Source organism: Physeter macrocephalus, chromosome 5, assembly GCF_002837175.3.
Source record: "Physeter macrocephalus isolate SW-GA chromosome 5, ASM283717v5, whole genome shotgun sequence".
NCBI lineage: Eukaryota > Metazoa > Chordata > Mammalia > Artiodactyla > Physeteridae > Physeter > Physeter macrocephalus.
In genome coordinates, this window is record NC_041218.1 from 88056310 (window position 1) to 88076578 (window position 20269).

General features: G+C 34.3%; 1 protein-coding gene across 5 annotated transcripts in view; it reads right to left on the reverse strand.

Moving 5' to 3' along the window:
* The window catches only part of PHTF2 (putative homeodomain transcription factor 2), a 154067-nt gene that overhangs the window by 34006 nt on the left and 99792 nt on the right, over positions 1–20269 (reverse strand). For all 5 annotated transcript variants that reach the window (XM_055085057.1, XM_028490146.2, XM_055085058.1 and 2 more), the window contains 6 exons: positions 18088–18306; positions 9738–9866; positions 7779–8051; positions 7416–7547; positions 5108–5194; positions 262–417 (listed from right to left, as the gene is read on the reverse strand). In XM_055085057.1, the coding sequence (XP_054941032.1) occupies positions 262–417; positions 5108–5194; positions 7416–7547; positions 7779–8051; positions 9738–9866; positions 18088–18306 (996 nt within the window). The remainder of the gene's footprint in view (positions 1–261; positions 418–5107; positions 5195–7415; positions 7548–7778; positions 8052–9737; positions 9867–18087; positions 18307–20269) is intronic.

Here is a 20269-nt window from a genome sequence, read left to right on the forward strand (position 1 = left end):
GCTGAGCCCGTGCTCTAGAGCCCGCGAGCCACAACGACTGAAGCCCGCGCGCCTAGAGCCTGTGTTCCGCAACAAGAGAAGCCACCACAATGAGAAGCCCGCGCACTACAACAAAGAGTAGCCCCCGCGCGGCAACGAAAACCCAACACAGACAAAAATAAATAAATAATTAATTAAAAAAATTGAAGTAAATGTAAACATTTTAGTTTAATATGTAGACTATAGACATTAATTTATAACATAATAAACATGCATTCTCACCTGTTCAGTAAGTAATATTGAGGTATTGCTATATTTTTTACTTGTTTCTGATCCAAGGGTAACAAATCTTAGGAGAAAAAGTGTTAACGAGATGCACCAGATTACCAGTTCCCAATTGTAGTGACAATCAAGGAAGATCTCATGTACATGAAGCAACTAAAAGTGTATGAAAAAGGCAATATGAAGAAACAACATGATTCAAACAATTTCTTTTTAAAAGAAAATAACGTTTTACTTCATACAGATAGATCATGGATATAGAATTACATTTTAAAAACATTCCACATTTATTAGGAAATATTTCAAGCACGTAAAAGGTATAATGTAATCAAAACCCATCTAGTTACTTTTGTCAAATCTTAATATTTTGCAATATTCTTTCAGATTTTTGAATAATAGAAGATTAAAGATTCAGTTGAAGCCCCTTTAAACTTTTCATCATTCCCCTTCTTCCCCTCCCCTCTGTAAGGGTAATGAATTTTGCATTTACCTTTTCCATGCAGTTTTTTATAGTTTAGCTACATATTTATCCTTAAACTATGTTATTTTATATATATTTTAGAATTTATATAAATGCTATCACATTGCCCATATCATTCAATTTGCTTTTTATTCTACTGGATTTTTGTTTTCAAAGAGTATCCATTTATCCATGAAACATTAAGCTCAAATTCATTCATTCTAACTCCTACAAAGGTATTACAGTAAAAGAATCAACCACAGTGGATTGGCCTACTCTACCAATTAACATTTATTGTGGTGCCAATTTCCTTATTACAAACAATGCTGCAATAAATATTCTCTTATGCATCTCGTCTCCTTGTGCACATATATGACTTTCTCGAGGAGTTAATATCTAGGAGTAAAACTGCTGAGTCCTTGGATATTCATTCAACTTTAGTAGATATTACAAACCTGTCTCTGAAAACAGCTGTGCCAATTTATACTCTCAGCAGTGTATCAGTCTTCCCTTTGCCCTCATATTTGTCCACACTTGGTATTATTCAACTTCTTAACCTGCCAATCTGATGAGTATAAATTGTTCTCTTACTGTTTTAATTTTACTTTTCCTGATTACTTAGGGAGAATGAATATGTTTCATATGCTTATTAGTTACTGGGCTTCCTCTTCTGTAAGTTATCTTTTTATATTCTGTATCTAATATTTTTCTATTACGTTGTCTTTTTTTCTTATTGATTTGTAGACGTTATATATTCTGAATAACAAAGCTATTTAAATCACGTATTTTGCCAATATCTCTTCCCAGACTCTCTTTTGTTGTTAATGGTGCCTTTTGTAGTACTTACAATTTTTAGGGAAGGGCAGGACAGAAGAAGAATATATGAGAGACTGCAGGTATCAGGCAAAAGTCTAAAATATTTACTGTCTGGCCCTTTACAGAGGAAGTTTGCTGATCTCTGGCTTATAGGAACAAAATTGATTCTTTTATGTTGATGTTATATCCATTTTTGATCTTGAACTTCTAAAAAAGTATCATATTTTAAATAATTTGTCCGTAAAGTTACTTGAATATTCTACACATATAGTCTACAATGCTTTCTTTTCCAATCTTTATACAATTTCTTTCTTTTTCCTATCTTCACTGGTTAGTACCCTCCATTAAAATGCTATCTAGAAGTTATAGAGAGGGTACCCATCTCATTCCTGATTTTAAAGTAAATATCTCCAAGATAATAAATATCATATGTATAATGTTTGCTCCAGTTTTTGAAAGATATACTTCTATCAAACTAAGAACAGTACTTTCCAGTAATTGTATGAATCTCCACTGAAATTTACCAATTTGTTTTCTGTATATATGTAGATGATCAGATGATTTCTTCTTCTTTAATCAATTAAAGGAGCTCAAACTAGATAAATGGCTTTTCTAAAGTTGAAAATCTTTGCATCCCAGGGATAGACTGTCTTGGTCATGGCATATTTATTGTTATTAAATTGCTGGCTTCATCTTTCTAGTATCTTTGCATCTAAGTTAGCTCATTGTTTCCTATTTTCATACTATCTGTCTGGTATGGGTAACAAGGTTATACTAAGTACATAAAATGAGTTGGGGGAATATTCCCTCTTTTTCTACTCTCTAGATCTTTTGTGTAGCATTAGGATTACTTGTTTATTCGAACATTTGGCAAAATTCATCTGTAAAAACCACATGGGTCTAGATGATTTTTGTTGCTAGCAGATTTTCAAAATACTGAATCAATACTGCTTTATGATTATAGGTCTTCTCAGCTTTTCAGTTACTTTTTGAGTCAGTTTTAATTAATAAATTACGCATTTCTACAAAACAGTCCACTTAAGCTTTTAACTTCAATGACAAAACTAATTTATACTAGTATTCTTAAAAAAAAATTCTCAACTGTTTCAGTTTAATACTGTGATTTTTCTTTTTAAAAATGTGTTATTTGTAAGTATGTTTTGAAATTTTCAAACGTATGGTTTTCTTGTTGCTGTCTTGTTTTCTACTTTAACTGCATACAGCTAGTGGTCTGTATGGTATCAGCTGAGAATCACTTTGTCGCCTAGTACATGAAAAAGTTTTACAAACTGTTCTGTGCCTGAAAAGAATATGTACTGTCCAATTACAGAACAAAATTTTTAACTATCTTGTTTAGATACGTGTCTCCATTGTATTTTCGTCTGCTTAATCTATCACTTATGAAAGAAATGCATTAAATCTTCCCAATGTGGTATTCTGTCAATTTCTCACTACAGTGCTATTGATTTTGACTGTATATAGGTACGTTTGAAGTTATGTGATCACATGCAAACAAATTTGGAATTATTAGATCTTCCTGATGAATAATTCTCTAAATTTTTGTCAGGTTTTTCTTTATTCCCAATAACGCTTCTTAGATTACAGTCTCCTTCATCTGATATTAATGTAAGTTCACCAGCTTTCTCTTGGCTAGTATTTATCTGCAATATATTTTTCTATCTTTTTACATTCAAAACTTTTCAATGTTATTACGTTTCATGTGTCTTTTGTTGATAGCAATCGATAGATTTTATGTTCATTAGAGACAGAACTACTACAGGATGTACTTCAGGAACATGGAAATTAAACCTTGAAGAAAAGACTGAAATGCAATAAGCAACTGTGAGTAAAGAAATCAGTCTTTTTCCTTTTGGTTGCTTTTAGATTTTTCTCTCTGTTTTTGGTGTTCTGCAGTTTCTCTATAATGTGTCTAAGTGTCAATTTATTTTTATTGTGGCTTCTTGTTCTTGTTGTGCCTCCTAAACCTGAAAATTAACGTCTTCCACCAATTCAGAAAAACTCTTAGCCATTACCTCTCCAAATATTGCTCTCCCTCTTCTTTCCAACTGAAATTCCTATTAGATATATGTTGGATCTCCCAACTGTCTCAATCTCCTTTTCATATTTTCATCTCTGTTCTATATTCTGGATAATTTCTTCCATCTCCCAGTTCACTAATTATCTTTAGCTGTCTTAAATGTGCAATTTATTCTATTTGTTGTGTTTTAATAATAATGTCAGTGACTATTTTTTTTACCTCTATGAAGCAATGCTTGGTTCTTTTTCAAATCTGTTTTTCCTTAGTGTTATATACATCGTCAATCATTTTAAACAACCTTATAGTTTATCTGACCAGATCTGAAGTAGCTGGAGATGTACTCCTGCTGTGTGTTAATCTGTTGACTCACTCATGTTGGATTGTTTTTTCATGTGTTCTGAAACCTGAAGGGGCTTTATCTGTGGAAATCCTGTGAGGCCTAGGGTTGATGTCACATCTCCAAGAACAGTCTTGGTTTTGCTTCTTCCAGGTATCCAGGAGCCTAGGATTACTTTTTATATTAACTTCTTGACACAGGGGTTACAGGACAAGATCTGTAATGTACATTTGAACCCTGAACCTGTGTGAAAGGCAGACCTATAGTTATATATTCTTAGGAGAGACTTCCCCTGCCTCCTTGCCAAAATCCAGGCAGAATCAGACAAGCTTCCTTATCGTCTTTCTGTGCTGTTAGGCACACTGTTTTTCTTATTCCACCTTTTCACTCAGACTATAGCCCTTTGAGGATTCTGGCCTTACAGCGTATGTATAAGGAGGTATGGCAGGTCAAGGCCTCATCTTCTTGTCCTCATATGGGCATAAAATCTCAAGTCTCTCAGATACTAACACTGACAATGTACCTCACCATAACATTAACACATATAATTAATTGCTGTTTTTCAGTTCTATCTTCATTTTTGGCCCCTTACTGTCTTAAAAACTCAGACATATATGTAATATGTATATAAAAAAGCTCACTTATGTATATTAAATAAGGCTGTGTTTTTTCCCAGAATTGTATGATGTTCTAAAGCAGAAGAATTTTCAGGTAATCTAGTATGTCTTATTACTTGAAATGGAAGTTTAAATTTCATAGCATAGAATATATCCTGAGATATTTTTGTGCTTCCTGACTAATGTTGGACAATGAGAATTCTTTTTCAGAGCATGAGGCTGTCAACTCACAGTGACAATTCAGATACAAAATAAAAGAATTAATATTAAATGTGAAGAAAGCAGAGATTCATGGAAAATAGTCTGAAAATTTTCATAACTCTCATAAGTTTGTTTTGGGAAATAAAGATAACCAGGTGAATTGTAGACAAAAACTAATTATTATATGTTCAATCAATAGACACCTGAGAATAGGCTAGCCGCTGTTCATGACATAGATGAGTAACATGCATTTATTTATTCTACAGAAAAAAACCTGTAAAAAGTCAATGTCAGATTACTTATTACTTTGATTATTATTAGAAAGTTGAATATTTATAGATCTGATTATCTAATTTCTACAGAACAAGTTAACTCACCTGGGCACAACAGATAAATACAACTGAGATAGTTAACAAGAAAGCAGATGAAACTATGACATCAACTGATCGCTGAGGACCTCGACGCTGGGGAAAAAAGGGAAAACACTTTAAAATATATTTACTAATTAGCAGCTAATTCCATGCTTTCAATTTAGGTATTGATCCATCAATGCACGTTGATCATAGCTTACAGCACTGAAAATATACCTAATTTGTGAGATGAATTTTAATTATAAAGTGTTACTATTTCCTGAGGATTTGCAACACAGTGAAAATGGTGAATACACAACCTAGAATTCTTAGGTTAACTTCCAAATATTCCATTCTGTCAAACACTAATCATTTATTCAACATGTTTTTTTGAGCATCTGTTCAGAATGAGGCACAGTGCTAGGAGCTGGGAACACAGCAGAGAACAAAACAGACATGGACTCTATCATCACAGGAACTTGTTGGGAGTCAGACATCAAGCTCATAGTCACAGACGTATATATAAGTTGTAAGGAGTGCTACGAAGGAAAGGTATAGAATGCTTTGAGAAAACTGGTAGGGAGTTTGGTGTAAATATCACTTCCTTAGGGAGATCTTCCCAGGCCCATAATCCTAACTCCCAAAAAGATTATGTAGGCCTGGGAAGATCTCTCCAAGGAAGTGATATTTACACCAAACTAAGGTGCAGGAGCATGATGGCACATGGCAGTGTTGTTGGTAGAAGGAAGAGCATGTGCAAGAGTATAAAACCCAAAAGATCATAGTGCATTCAAAGAATTGAAGCAGTGTAGTATGGCTGGAATGCAGGGAAGAAACTGTTTCAAAACGAGACAAGAGGGACAGGCTATCCACAGGAGCTAGGTCATCAAGGGCATTATAAGCCCTGCTAAAATCTTGTTCTTCATCCCAAGATCAATGGAGAACCTTCAGAAAGCTTTAAGAATATGTTCAAATATACATTTTTAAGACATCTCTGGTAGAAAACTGAAGAAAATATTAGAAGGAGAAAATAGGAATGCTGTGAGGCCAGTTAAAAGGCAGCTGCAGTAGTCCAATGCAGAAGATGATGGGTGGCTGCAATTAGGGTGGTGGAAATGGGAAAAAAAAAAAAGAGAAGTAAATGGATTCAAGATATATTTTGGAAGCAGAAAGTGTGGGAAATGGTGATAAACTGAATGTTGGAAATGCAAGAGAGGAAGTCAGTACTGAGGATAATTCCTAGGTCTGGAGTTACGTTATTTCCCTCACGGAAGTGTAAGCTCCCAAGGGTAGGGATTTTCATCTTGTCAACAGTGAATGGAACATGGTTAACATTAAATAAATGTTTATTGAATAAAATAATCAATGCATAAAAGAATGCAATACGTACTTAGGGTTGATAATGAGGGGAAATTTTAGGTGGCTTCTCACTAAGACAGGTAACAAAGATCATATCTAACCTTCCAGAAGTGTCACAGTGAGGAAAAAATAATCTACACCAATCTTTAGCATCTCCCAGTGGAGACTAACTTAGCTGAATTTAAGAAGTTAAATAAATAAACAGAATAATGAATTTTTAAAATAGAAGTGTAGACTGCAAATTTTTTCTACTTCTTTCCTTGTTACTTCAAAATAAAAAGCATTAAAGACCTAAGTATGTCAGAGGATAGTTGGCCTTTAGGTCAATTTTATTAAGACATGATTACTCAATACATAATGAAATTCACTGCTAATGCAACAAATAATCCTCAGAAGAATTGTTTTCCTAAAACTAATTCAGATGTTTCCCATTTCCCTCCTGAGTTTTTATATCTTAATTCCATAATTAGGAAAGTTATTTTAAAAGATTAAGGAAAAAGAATGGCATGAAAAGGATGGCTTAGAATTGCAAGCTAAAATTTCCAAATAGTAATAGGCCACTTCAGCGACTCACTAACAGATTTTTTTTTTTTATTCTTTTTTTAAGCAGTGGGCTCCCTCTGCTGGCTTGTGATAATCATTCTAGGCAGAAACAAAATCTTTAATCTAGCTTTTGAATGAGTAGAAGTTGGTAAGATTCATGAACAAAGATAAATTTAGGACAATCTGATCTTGAATCATCTACCTAAAATGCATTTAAGCCTTTCAGACTTCAGATGTTTTACTGTAAAGAACCAGTTTAACATTTATTTTGAATTTCTGCATATGGATCAAAATGAACACTAAGTGTGGCCATATAGCACCATATGAGTACAAATCTGACTATAAATCTAGACATACATACATAATGACAAAGAAACTGGAACTATGAGAGGGAGCCAGCACGTTAAGAGTACTTTTATCACTACCATTCTACCTTAAGATAGGACCGGAGAGAGAGCCACATTTTTATATTCTGTACTTTCTTCAATCGGAAATGGGGAACCTCAGATTTTCGAGCCCTCCTTGCCGATGTTAAATGTCCAAAGAGTTTTGCAAAAAGTAATCGCTAAAAAAGATTAAAATAAAAATTAATTTTCAAGTAGATTACCATATAAAAACAAAAATCAACAAAATAAGGATTATTAAGATTTTACTTGGTTACGTATTACAAAAACAAAATAGGAAAATAATTAGCAGCTCAAAATGATTTAATGAAATTCTAAAATACTTCAGGAATACCTTGAATATTATGAAAAGGATGAAATATTCTCTATTCAGAAGTCTATATTATACCCACCTGTTTGTAAGTTCTTTCTGCTACACAGAGCAAAAAAAAGAAAATCCACACAAGAGACACACGAACCACAAAACTTATTATAACCATAGAAAGAACTATGATATCTTCATTAGAACCAAATGCAATCACATAAAGTTCTGAAGCAGAATGTGCTGTGAGTTGATCCAAGTCTGTAGCTTGGGAGAGTCGGAAAACAAACGGAGTTAAACCCAGGATTAGAGAGACTGCGTTTCCAAAAATCTGGTATCCTATTCCTGGTATATGGCTGTTTACCTTTATAGAGAGACAGGAAAAAAGGAAAAAAAAAAACACACACACAAATTTTATCTACAGTAAAATAAATTCCTAATGAAGCATTATTTTATTTATAGCAATATGAAATAATTTTGTTAAAATATATTAGTTTTAATACATGAATAATGAAATTTAAATTTACTCAAAGTCTGTAAGTCATTATTGTTTCAGTTTTTAAAAACACTTCATTATCAGATCTCTAATTCACTAAGTAGATGCAAAAGGATTTACTAACCCGGTCTTAACCGGGATCTTGAACAAAAAATTCTATTTATCTCATTAAAAAGTTAGAAATACTTAACAAATACTGCAATATTGAAAAGAATGAGGAGACCTCATATACACTTAAATTCAGTTACAGAAAAAATCTAAAATTATACTTACTCGATAAATTTATGATTTGTGTTTTTCTTCAAAGTTCAATATACAAATGAATATCTCCTTAAACTCTAAAACCATTTTCTTTTATATATATATACACATATTTATTTTTTCTGAAACCATTTCAGAAGAGAGACTATGCTAGAGGGGTAAAAATTAAATAAGAGGGGGGAAAAAGGGCGGGGGAATTATAAAAAAAGGAAGTTGGAAATTAAATAATGGGAAAATATAAAATTGGTAGGACTGGGAGGGATCTTAAATATCATCTAGCTACCTTTTTATCATATTACAGAGTATGTAAAAATTCCCAGATAGTTAAGGTACAGAATATCAACTAGATCCAAGTCTTTAGGGACTCCTTGTCAATAGCTTTTCATAGCTCACACTGAGATATGTAATAGGACATGAAGTAGATCAATTTCTGAAACCAGTTATTTTAATTCCTGTCCCACATAATGTGTGCACAAAAGTTCTAGTTAATGATACACAAGAAATTTAAAATTGCAACTTAAATCATGCTTAGTTGTCCAGAGGAATCAGGTAAAATTTCAAAAGTAGTAATGATCTAATAAGAGAAATAATAATGGAAACTGAACTTAAAATCCATAGTATTTGTACTCTACATCTTCAAATAACTCAAGATTTTTACTAGTTGCATAACTTCTATATATTTAAGTAGGCAAGCATCAATACCAATTTTCCAGTTTGATTTTTTTTAATGTTTTGGGTAGTAATAAATAAATGAACCATGATAAATGGTACAGGAAAATAAGTTTTCATCAACACTTGTATATATCTAGCAGCTCCTAAATTTGACCCATTGAAAGCAAAAAAAATAACATAAAAGTAGAAAATTTTAGACTGTATCATCTCTTCTTTTTTTTTTTTTTGTGGTACGCGGGCATCTCACTGCTGTGGCCTCTCCCATTGTGGAGCACAGGCTCCGGACGCACAGGCTCAGCGGCCATGGCTCACGGGCCCAGCCGCTCCGCGGCATGTGGGATCTTCCCGGACCGGGACACGAACCCGTGTTCCCTGCATCGGCAGGCGGATTCTCAACCACTGCGCCACCAGGGAAGCCCTGTATCATCTCTACTTAATCAGAATATGAAGCACATTAAAAGATGAGAGTGATTTGGTAAAAAATCACTGTTGAAATCACTGTTTAAATACAAATTAACATTTTCAGGTTGAAGAAATGAGGTGAGTAGGTTATATAGTATTTCAGTAATCATTTAATATATTGATAATCACTGTCTAAGCAAATAAAATTTAAAAACTCACTCTGTTCATTATCATTCCACTAATTTCAAGAACAGACATGTCTGCTTTCTTGCAGTCATTGCCTTCCCATACAATAGCGCTTATTTTTTCTAATCCCGGGTGAGAACTATGGAACCAGGGCAAATGACTCTGTAAAAAAAAAACCAGAAATTGGTGAATATATTAACTGCATTTCATAAATAAGATATATGTGTGTATATATCTGTATACACAACCAATTTTATCTACACTAAAAAACAGAAATTGGTGAATGCATTTACATTTTATTTATAGAACAAATATATGTATCTGTACAAAGCTATATCGTGTACAATTTCAGTGACACTAAAATTCTATCTTAAAATCAGCATATACACTGAACAGATGGCATAAGAAATTACGTTTATAAAAATGCATAAGTTAAGAACTTTGTGTAACATCTATTAGGCAACCTACTGTTCAAAAATACTCTAAAATTTATCAGCAAAAGCACTTAGTTGTCAATCTGTCTACATAACTCTTAATATACAAGTGTTCAAAGACAATTGTACATTAAATTCATATTATTAATTGTTCATACTACTGACTGTCCAACTTTTGATCATTCAATACGAAGGAATATGATAGCTGAGATATGAACCTCTTTGAAGGACTAAACAGTGATACAATCTCATTCAGAAAGAGATACAAACTTACCCTTAATATTTGATTTAGTTACTTTTCTGATTTTTTAATCTAGCAATTCTCCAAAGGATCAATTTAACTTTTATCCCCCTTGGAGCAAATATTGTGAACTGAAGCACCTAGAGATAGAAGGAGAGTCCTTCTATCTAGAAGGACTAGAATAACGTATCTCTCGAAGTTTCAAGGAATAGAAAAAGGTAGAAAGAAAAACTGAAAGCTTTAACACAAAAAAATCAGATACTTAAAGTTGGGTTTTTTTTCTTTGTTTCAGATCTATAATTAAAAGAATAAAACTTCAAAATAGGATAGTTGGGGGTTAAAGATGGCAACAAAATTAATAAAACACTAATATTTACATTATCAGATATTGATAGAAATAACACTAAAAGATTAGCCCCAGAATGGGATAAATTTGATAAATCTGTTTTATTACATTACATTATTTCTAAGTTATTTTTATAACGTATTTCATGGAAATAACTTCTAACAATGAACAGAAGAATCTACTTCAGAATATTCGAGGACAAAAATGTGATTGAAATATGGTAAAGATATGCTTCTGTAAACTTAAAGAAGATATTTTCCTCTAGGGGAAGTAAAGTTGCATTGATTCATTTCAGTTAAAGGTATAAAATAATAATACAATAATATGTAAGAAAACAGACATGGGAAATTATTATTCTGACCTCATACATTAATTTTCTTTATGAACAATTATATAGGCAAACCATAATGCCAGTAGTTATGCTACTGGCAAAGCTCTTTTACATTTAGTTATTTGGCTATCAAGAGGTTTTCTCTAAAAATTTATCTGTTCCAAAGATATAGTATTTTAATATACATTAACCTTCACAGTATATATTTCACTACTGGAGAGCCTTACGAGCTATGAGATGCTAGTTATTAACTATCCACTTAATTCCTCAAATTATGTTTTATAATTTTTCCCCAAACAAAATACTCTAGTTTGGGATAAAAATAATTTGCACCAAAATATGTAACAAAATTTCCCTGGAACTTTAATAATTATGAAACATAATGGAACTAAAAAGCTAAGAACAAGTATGAAAAGCTGAATGGAAAGAGTGTTAAGCCACAGAGGTAACAGATTAAAACACCGATATACAGGCTTTTTTTTTTTTAATTCTCAGTCTGTAACAGTGGATTACATGAAGCAAGACATACAATACCAAGAATGTACATCTAGAGACAGAAACAGGAAATCAAAAAGTTCTTCACTCTACTTCCAAAAGTACTCATTTTGCCCCGGTACCTTCTAACTAGCATTTGATAGCATTTTCCTGTTTCCAGAAAGGCAAAAGGCAAGAGAGTAGAGCAACTAGAAACTGGAGAATTTTTAAACAATTAATTAAAAGATACAGGGGCGTGTGTGTGTGAAATGTACTCAAAAATAGGAATTATGGGGATAGATGTATAAGTATAGCTGATTCACTTTGTTATAAAGCAGAAACTAACACACCATTGTAAAGCAATTATACTCCAATAAAGATGTTAAAAAAATTTTAAACATATTGTACAAATATGTACTCCCTTCAGTACATGAGACTTTTTTAAAAAGTTTCAAAGAAAACATCAGAGCAAATCATTCCATTTTATAATTTTATCACATAGATTCTTCTTAGTTATGTTTTTCAAACTAAAATTTGGAACTCTTTCAATGGTTGCTCTTTATCCTCATCAAAATCTCAACTGCTTTGCTCCCTGTTCATTCACAACTGCTTGGAAACCTTAACACTTTAAACGGCAACTATTTACCAAGAAAATAAAACAAAACTACAAATTTGGTGACATACTGACTAGAACACACTGATTCAAATACTCAGTGCTTCACATGATAAGGAATATTTCAGTCTTCATGGTAGGCAGAAAAGGGTCCTCCAAACCTAATACAGACCTTAGTCAAACAAGAAAAAAAGCAGGCAGCTTTTCATTAAAGGGAGCTAATTTCAGCTAAAACTGAAAACATGAGCTTATTTTTTAGGAGCCTGGGAATACAAAATGTGTGTATAATCAAGTATATAATCCAAAAGCAAAACCAAAGTAAACCTAGAATACTATAATTAATATGCAGAGTAGAACATTAAAAAATGTTTATTTTACCAAAAAAAGAAGCAGAGTAGTGTGACAGATTTAGGACCAATTTATTCTGTAGAGCATTCATTAAAACAATTTTTTTAATCATTTAAGAAAGGCCTAATTGGCATGTTTTAAAATTTTTTATTTTGTTTCATTCAGTCACTCAACTAATATTAAACACCTACTATGTACCAGGCACTGTGTGATACAACAATGAGCAAAACAACACATGGTCCCTGCCTCTGTGCCACGTATGGGATTGCTGGGAAAATGGCTCACAGGCATTTTCCTAAACCTCAATTTCAGTTATTATCCTCTGTGACTTAAATGAATACACAGATGACTCATCCAACACCCTTTCTCATGCATTGTTCATTGTTTTTTTCACTTCTTAAATTCCAGGGAGCTTCAGCTATTTCCATGGCCACACCCTGGACCCTGTCATCACACAGAATTGCTCTACATCTGAAATGAGTCTCCAGCCACAACCTCTCATCTTACCAGGTCTCTCAAACCTTCAATTCAAAACACACTCTTCCCTCAACATACCTATTCTTCAACCTATCGGTCCCTTCTTGGTTTCATTTCCTTCTCAATCTAACATGTCTAGAATTTTACCATATCCATTATTTCAACCAGCATATCATCCCCTCTCCTGTCCCTTGAATAGCAACTATTTAGCACCTACACTGTATGACTTTGGGTGCATTATTTAATTCTGAGCCTCCACTTTCCATCTACGAAACAAAAAATAACCTACATTGTTATAGGTCATGTGGATTGTATGAGACAACGCATCTAGATTACTTTGCACAGTGGAAGATATATAATAAATGCTTATTAAATGTTTGCTGCTATTATAATTATTACAACTATATTCCAGAGAATAGCAAACAACTATGTAGAACGGGCAACTACAAATTCATAGTTTCAGATTCCAACTGGACCCTCAACCACGTGGCAGTGTGACTCTTTTTAATGTGTTACTTGGCTTGAACACAAGCAAACACAAACTCTCTCCCCACCATCTCCGTTTCCCACAAATGAAAATGTCAAGCCTTCACCACCATCCACAAGCCCCTTATCCTATCATCTCACTTCTTTACTGTTAAGAGACCACCTGGCCTCCTGCACATCAAAGAACAGAGATCATCAGGCAGTAACTCCCTCGTGGTCTTACCTGTTTCGTACACTCTTCCTCCTCCTATTTCAGCAGAGGACGTGTTCCTCGTCCTGCAGAAAGCTAAGCTTCTTAATCATGCCTCCCCGCTCCAGAACCCTAATCATCCAACAACTTCTCCTGTACCTCTTCAATTCTTCCCTACTGTTTTTTCTCCTATGCACATTAAGTGCTCAAGTATCTCACATCTTCACATTTAGGAGGTGGGGACCAAAACATTCCTTCAGTTTCTCCAACCTGTCAGGGCCATGCTTCTTAAACTTCATTCCTCATTTTCACCCCTCGGCCCTCTGTAGCAAAGCTTCTTTCCCCTAACAGTTTTCCTGAAGCTGAAGCCAAAATGAATGGATATATTTTTAAGAGAAACATTTCAATCAGATCGAGAATAATAATACTTGGCTTTATCATATATTTATTTTAACCCCATTTGCTCCAGGTATTTTAATTTACAAAAATTACAGGCAAAATTGAAACTTACTTTGTACCCTTCCCTGCTCTCATTCCCTTTTTAATTCCCCAGATCTATTATCCTAAACTTGGCGTTCATTATTCCCTTGCATGTTTCTATATGCTTACTGCATATGCTTTTATTCATAAACAATATATAACCTTGCATGTTTTAAAACTTCATTATAAATGGTATATTGTACGTATAATTCTGCAACTTGCTTTTTTAATTCAGTTATATTCACAATTTGTTCTTTTTGATATATGTAACTGAGTTCAATCAATTTCACTGATGTATATTATTTTATCATATGCCATGATTTATTAATTCTACTATTGCTGGCTACTGCATTATTTTCCATCTTTCACTATCACATACAATGCAACGAACATTTTTTAATATGTCTCCTTGCGCCCATCTTCTAAAGTATCCTTGGAGTGAGTCTTATAGTATGTAGACCTTCCATTTTATTATAAAGTAACAAAGTGCTCTCCAAAGTAGTTGTGCAGATTTATATTAACATCAGCTTTGAATAAGAGCATTAAAAAATTCTTTTCTTAAAATAGTGAAAAACCAACCAGTATTTTTTGCAAGGAATGGAAATTCCAGCTAGCTCAAATAAAGGTGGTGATTGGATGATAGTGTTTCTCATCAGAAACATTTTGTGGCATCCAAGGGAAACTTAACTCTAACTAGGACTTAGGACAGAGGAATCAGCAGCCCTGGGGACCCTCTGTACCTTGTAGACTTTCAGTCAATTATTCTGCCATTAATGTGCCTAAGCTGAACCCCATGTGTCTGTTTCTCTTCTACTGAACTTTAGTTACATGTTTGTGTACAGACACATATGTGTTACAATCTCATTACACTTGCTCTCTCACAACCCTTTTTCTGATGATAAGAATAGAGTTCATTTTGTTCCTTGGAAGGAGGAAGCAGAGATAAAGAGAGAACTGTTCAACACCAAGTATTCAGTAGAACTGACTAAAAATAAGATGTTTGATATGAGAATATTTTTTCCTAAAAATGTGTCAAGTAGTAGCATTTCAAATTTGGGTTGGTGTGAGGTGAAACAGAAGTAGTACTTGCCTGGAGATTAGCCAGAGCAGGGGACCATGAATACACAAACCCGGAGAAAATAACAGATGTTATGCAGCAAGCTTTGGGCTTTGGGAGAGTTTAAGTCAAGTTTTCCTAAATCTGATTAGCACTAGCCCAGATGGAGGGAGCCAGGTTCCATCTTCTGGGCTCTGCACTTCAGAGGCCCTGTTTCTGGCTCTGCTTCAGTGGTGCCCCTCCCTGTGAAGTAAGGAGTTTGCAGAGTTGGGGATATGCATATGTGGAACCCATACCCTTCTGGATCCGTGGGACCTAGAATCCCCTATCCTACTGGTCCCAAGCTGCCTTCCTAGGCCTGCCCAGGCCTCTTGCCCAGGTCCCTCTGGAGAGGGACTCCACCAGTGTGTATATATCTGGGCCAGAGGAGTGGCCAAGGAATTTGGTTTGGATGGATGTGGAAGGAAGTTGGGTGTTGGACCCTAGGATGTCCATATTCACACGTGAGCCCCTCTCGATGCTGGAAGAAGCTTGGGATGAAAAGACAAAAGGCTTAATCCAAAAGCCTCCATTGGTACTTTTACCCTAGTACCTGAAAATCTGAGAAGAAAGCTTATCTACGAAGGACAGGGTGGCCCGAGCTGACATTCCATGTAGTGTAATTTGAGGGGCATCGCAAAACCCTGCTTATAATACAAGGTATGCCTTGGGTAAACCTGTCCTGAGAATTAGCCGTGAACCTCCTCCCTAACTAATATAGTAATGAAGCAGCGAGAAAAATTCACCTACAATTTTAATTTTCAAAAGCTCATTATGCATTATGATCTTGTAAGAAAAATATTTCATACGGAGACACCTGTAAAGTGAAAGAGGTTAAAGTCTTGGTTCTCATACAAGGCAATAATTTCTCCATTTGGAATGCTAGCAATGTTCTCTCTTCGGAAAGTTTATAGAGCTTATATCCTGCCTGTTCTCCTTTAATAAAGAAATATTAAATATTTTTAAATAAACTTTCTTTAATGAGCTAGAAAAAAAATTCTTTTCTTACCTAAAGTAACAAGTATTTTTTTCCTATAATTTCTTCTAAATAGTTTAAATTTTTATTTCTTCACACTTAGGAACTATCTGGAATAAATTTTTGTCTTTGGATAATTATTTGACCCACAACCATATACTGAACAATCCATCCTTTTTCTACTGATTTGTAATGTCACTTATGTCATACATTAGGGATCCATACAAACAGGTATCTATTTCTGGGTTTTCTATTCTGTCCCATTGGTCTATCTGTTTACACACTGAGTCTGTCTGGCCTGCTATAACAAAATAACACAGACTAAACAGCTTACAGACAACAGAAATCTGTTCCTTGCTGTTCTGGAGGATGGGCAGTCCAAGAACAAGGTACTGGCATATTTGGTGTCTGGTGAGATCTCACTTCCTGGTTCACAGCCTACTCTCTTTTTGTTGTAACCTCACATGATGAAAGGGAAAAGGGAGCTCTCTAAAGCATCTCTTTTACAGGGGCAGTAATCCTATTCATGAGGGCTCTACCCTCATGATCTAATCACTTCCCAAAGGCCCCATCTCCAAATACTATCACATTGGGGATTAGGCTTTGACATATCAATTCGGGGGGGACATAATATTCAGTCTATAGCGTGCAGCTGTACCATACCACCTTAATTACCACACCTTTAAAGTAAATTTTTTTACTCAGTAAGAAAAGTCCTCTGTTCTTCAAAATTATTTTTGCTATTCTTGACATTTTGCTCTTTAATGTGGACTTTAAATCAGTCTAAGTTCAACTAAAACACAAACAAACAAACATGCTGCTAGGATTTTGATAGAAAAAGCAGTGATATGGGTATCTTTTTCTTGTTCCTGACGTTAATAAAAATGATCCTAAAATTTCATCATGAAGTATGATAGGTTTTTAGACGCTTCTTTGACAGTTACCTTTTTTATCAGATTAAGGAAGTTTCCTTCCATCGCTAGTTGTCTAAGAGTTTATTTGTTGGTTTTATTATTAAGATTTGATGAGAAGCTGGATAAGAGAGAGAAGGTAAGGAAGAGTAACCCCCAGGTTTCTGAACTGGCGAGCGAGTGTATGGAGATGTCATTCATAAGAAAAACAGATTTATGAAGGAAGACGAAGTATTTGGTAAATGTGAAGTACTGCTGGGACATTCAAATGAAGATATCCTATAGACCTGTGCTGTCTAATATGGTATCCTACTCACATGTGGCTAGTGATTACTTGAAAAGTGGCTAGTCCAAATGAGATGTGCTGTTAAATGTTCACAACAGATATTGAAGAAAGTATTAAAAAATGTAACATATTTCATTAATATTTCTCATACTAGTTATATGTTGAAATGATAATATTTTGAATATACTGGGTTAAACAAAACATACTTAAATTAATTCCACCTTTTTAAATGTTTTCAAATGAGACTACCAGAAAATTTTAAATTACATATGTAACTCTCATTATACTTCTGTTGGATAGCATTACCATAGGCACTTGGAGATACAAATCTGATACTCATGAGATGTGAATTTGTGAATTACAATCTTATAGGTGGAGTTAAGGTCACAGGTATAGATGAATCTGACCGTGAAGTATGCTGAGTGAGAAAAGGACTAATGTACAATTTGACTTACAAAACTCTATTTACTGACAATTTCTCAGGAATATATGTTTGCAAGGTGAGTGACACAATCATTATACAAATACTGAGATTCTATGTTCCAGTGAAGCCAGACGGCAGCTCACACGAAAATAAAAATAATATAGGAACATTATTTTAATTGTAAGTTTTTTCTTCACCTCTGTAAAATCTGTACATACATTCAAAGGAGCTGGACTTATAGCCCCACATAATCCAACACTGTAAACCAACCTGATGAAAAGGGTCGTCTCTATATTCTTTTTTCACACATGGATTAATTTGAGGATTTTCCACATCTGTCTCACTGGTACAAGATGATCGGCATTCTGCACAATGTAACAAGTCTTCCCATAATACATCTTCTGTTTCAGATTCTGGCCTTGTGCTCTCAGAATCCTGTCTGGAACTTGAACAGCGAGAGCTGCAACTAGTACCCGATTTAGGGGCATCCTGAAATCAAGATATTCTTTGACATTAATACAATTTATGTACCCTTTCCAACTCAAAGGATTCTATCAGAAATATATATTGCTACTTTTTGCTAAAACAACACACACTGTCAAATGACAGTGAAATAAATAGCAAAGCATTAAAATACATAATATTTTTTAAGGAGAAACAAAATTTCCTCATATCAAACTTTGATTTCACATCTCAGCTCAAGTGTTATTTTGCAGGCAAAGGTTGTGCCTGTTTTCTCTTAAAGTTTATACAAAATTTAGAATTCAGAGACTAGCCTAAATCCATATGGACTGCATAGTCAGTGAATGTTAACCCACTTTAATTGATGTGTTTAATGGAGTTCTTTTCTTAGGTTGTTTTTTTTTGTTTTTTAGCAACAATAGATTTCATGTATCTACTGTTTTTGTTTTTCAAACAGAAGTTCAATAAATTGCTATAAAATTAACAAATAATCTATATCAGGAAGAAAACTGCCAACTCATGTTTCTTAATCTATTGTAAAAAAGTGAAAAACTAAAAGGCACAAGTTAAATAATTTCTGATCAATTTACTTTTTTCCTAAGAGTTTTTAATGTACAAAATAAATACCTTTGACTACATTTTAATTTAAATTAATTCCAAATAACCTTTCCTAAATAAAGAATGGTAATAGCCATCCTTATGAAGTCAAGTATGCTGAAATTTTTGGATTTGTTTTTAGCTATCCTCTGTCACTAAGATTTTGTCAATTCTACTTTAAAATATTTTATATTTACCCCTATTTCCTATGTTATCACCACAGTACAGACTTCATCATTCACACCTTGTTTACTCTAAGACCTTCCTGACTGACCCCATCTGAAAGGCCTTCCCCTCTTTCCAGATTAACCTTCCCACAGTGAAGCTATTCTTTCATTCCTCAGACAAAAATCTTTCTGTGGCTTTCCACTGTCCTCCTGCATAAAGTTCACATTCCTTCACCGAGCAGCATGCTTGTCTTCAAATGTGCTACTTCGGATCCTGTTCTCCACTTCTCCTCCAGTGACACTGGGCTACGTCTTAGCCTCTAAACACAGCTTGCTCTTTGCCACTCTAGCCTCTGATCATTTTCCTACCTCTTACGGTAATCCTACTCTCCTTTAAAGCCTACTCAACAAAGTGTCAGGAAAATACCATCTCTACCCCTTTCCAGCTGTCTTACCTTGTTTCTGAGTCTTAGTTTAGCCATCTACCAATGGGGAATAAAACTACCTACCTTAAATAGATATTAAAAATTAAATGAAGGGCTTCCCTGGTGGCGCAGTGGTTGCGCGTCCGCCTGCCGATGCAGGGGAACCGAGTATGCGCCCCGGTCTGGGAGGATCCCACATGCCGCAGAGCGGCTGGGCCCGTGAGCCATGGCCGCTGAGCCTGCGCGTCCGGAGCCTGTGCCCCGCAACAGGAGAGGCCACAACAGAGGGAGGCCCACATACCACAAAAAAAAAAAAAAAAAAAAAAAAAAAAAAAAAAATTAAATGAGCACTGTAGCTTTTAATACAAACTAAGTACAAAGGCGCTCGACAAATGTTAGTTTAAAGGTACTCTCTATTTAGAACAATTACTTTGTCCCTGAAGCGAGTTATTATTATTTATATTCATTTGGTGATAAATTTTGCATTGTTGTCTGGCATCTGTAATACTGTCTATGTTAGACGTTCATGTATTTCATATTCTCAAATAAATCATAACTCTCAAATAACACTATAAGTCTATGAAAGACAGAAACCAAACACTACTTTTTTTTTGCCATCATTAGCACAGGTAACAAAATGTCTTAAATGAATGAGATCTATCTATCTATCTATCTATCTATCTATCTATCTATCTATCTATCTATCTATCTATCTATCTATCTATCTATCTATCTATCTATCTATCTATCTATCTATCTATCTATCTATCTATCTATCTATCTATCTATCTATCTATCTAT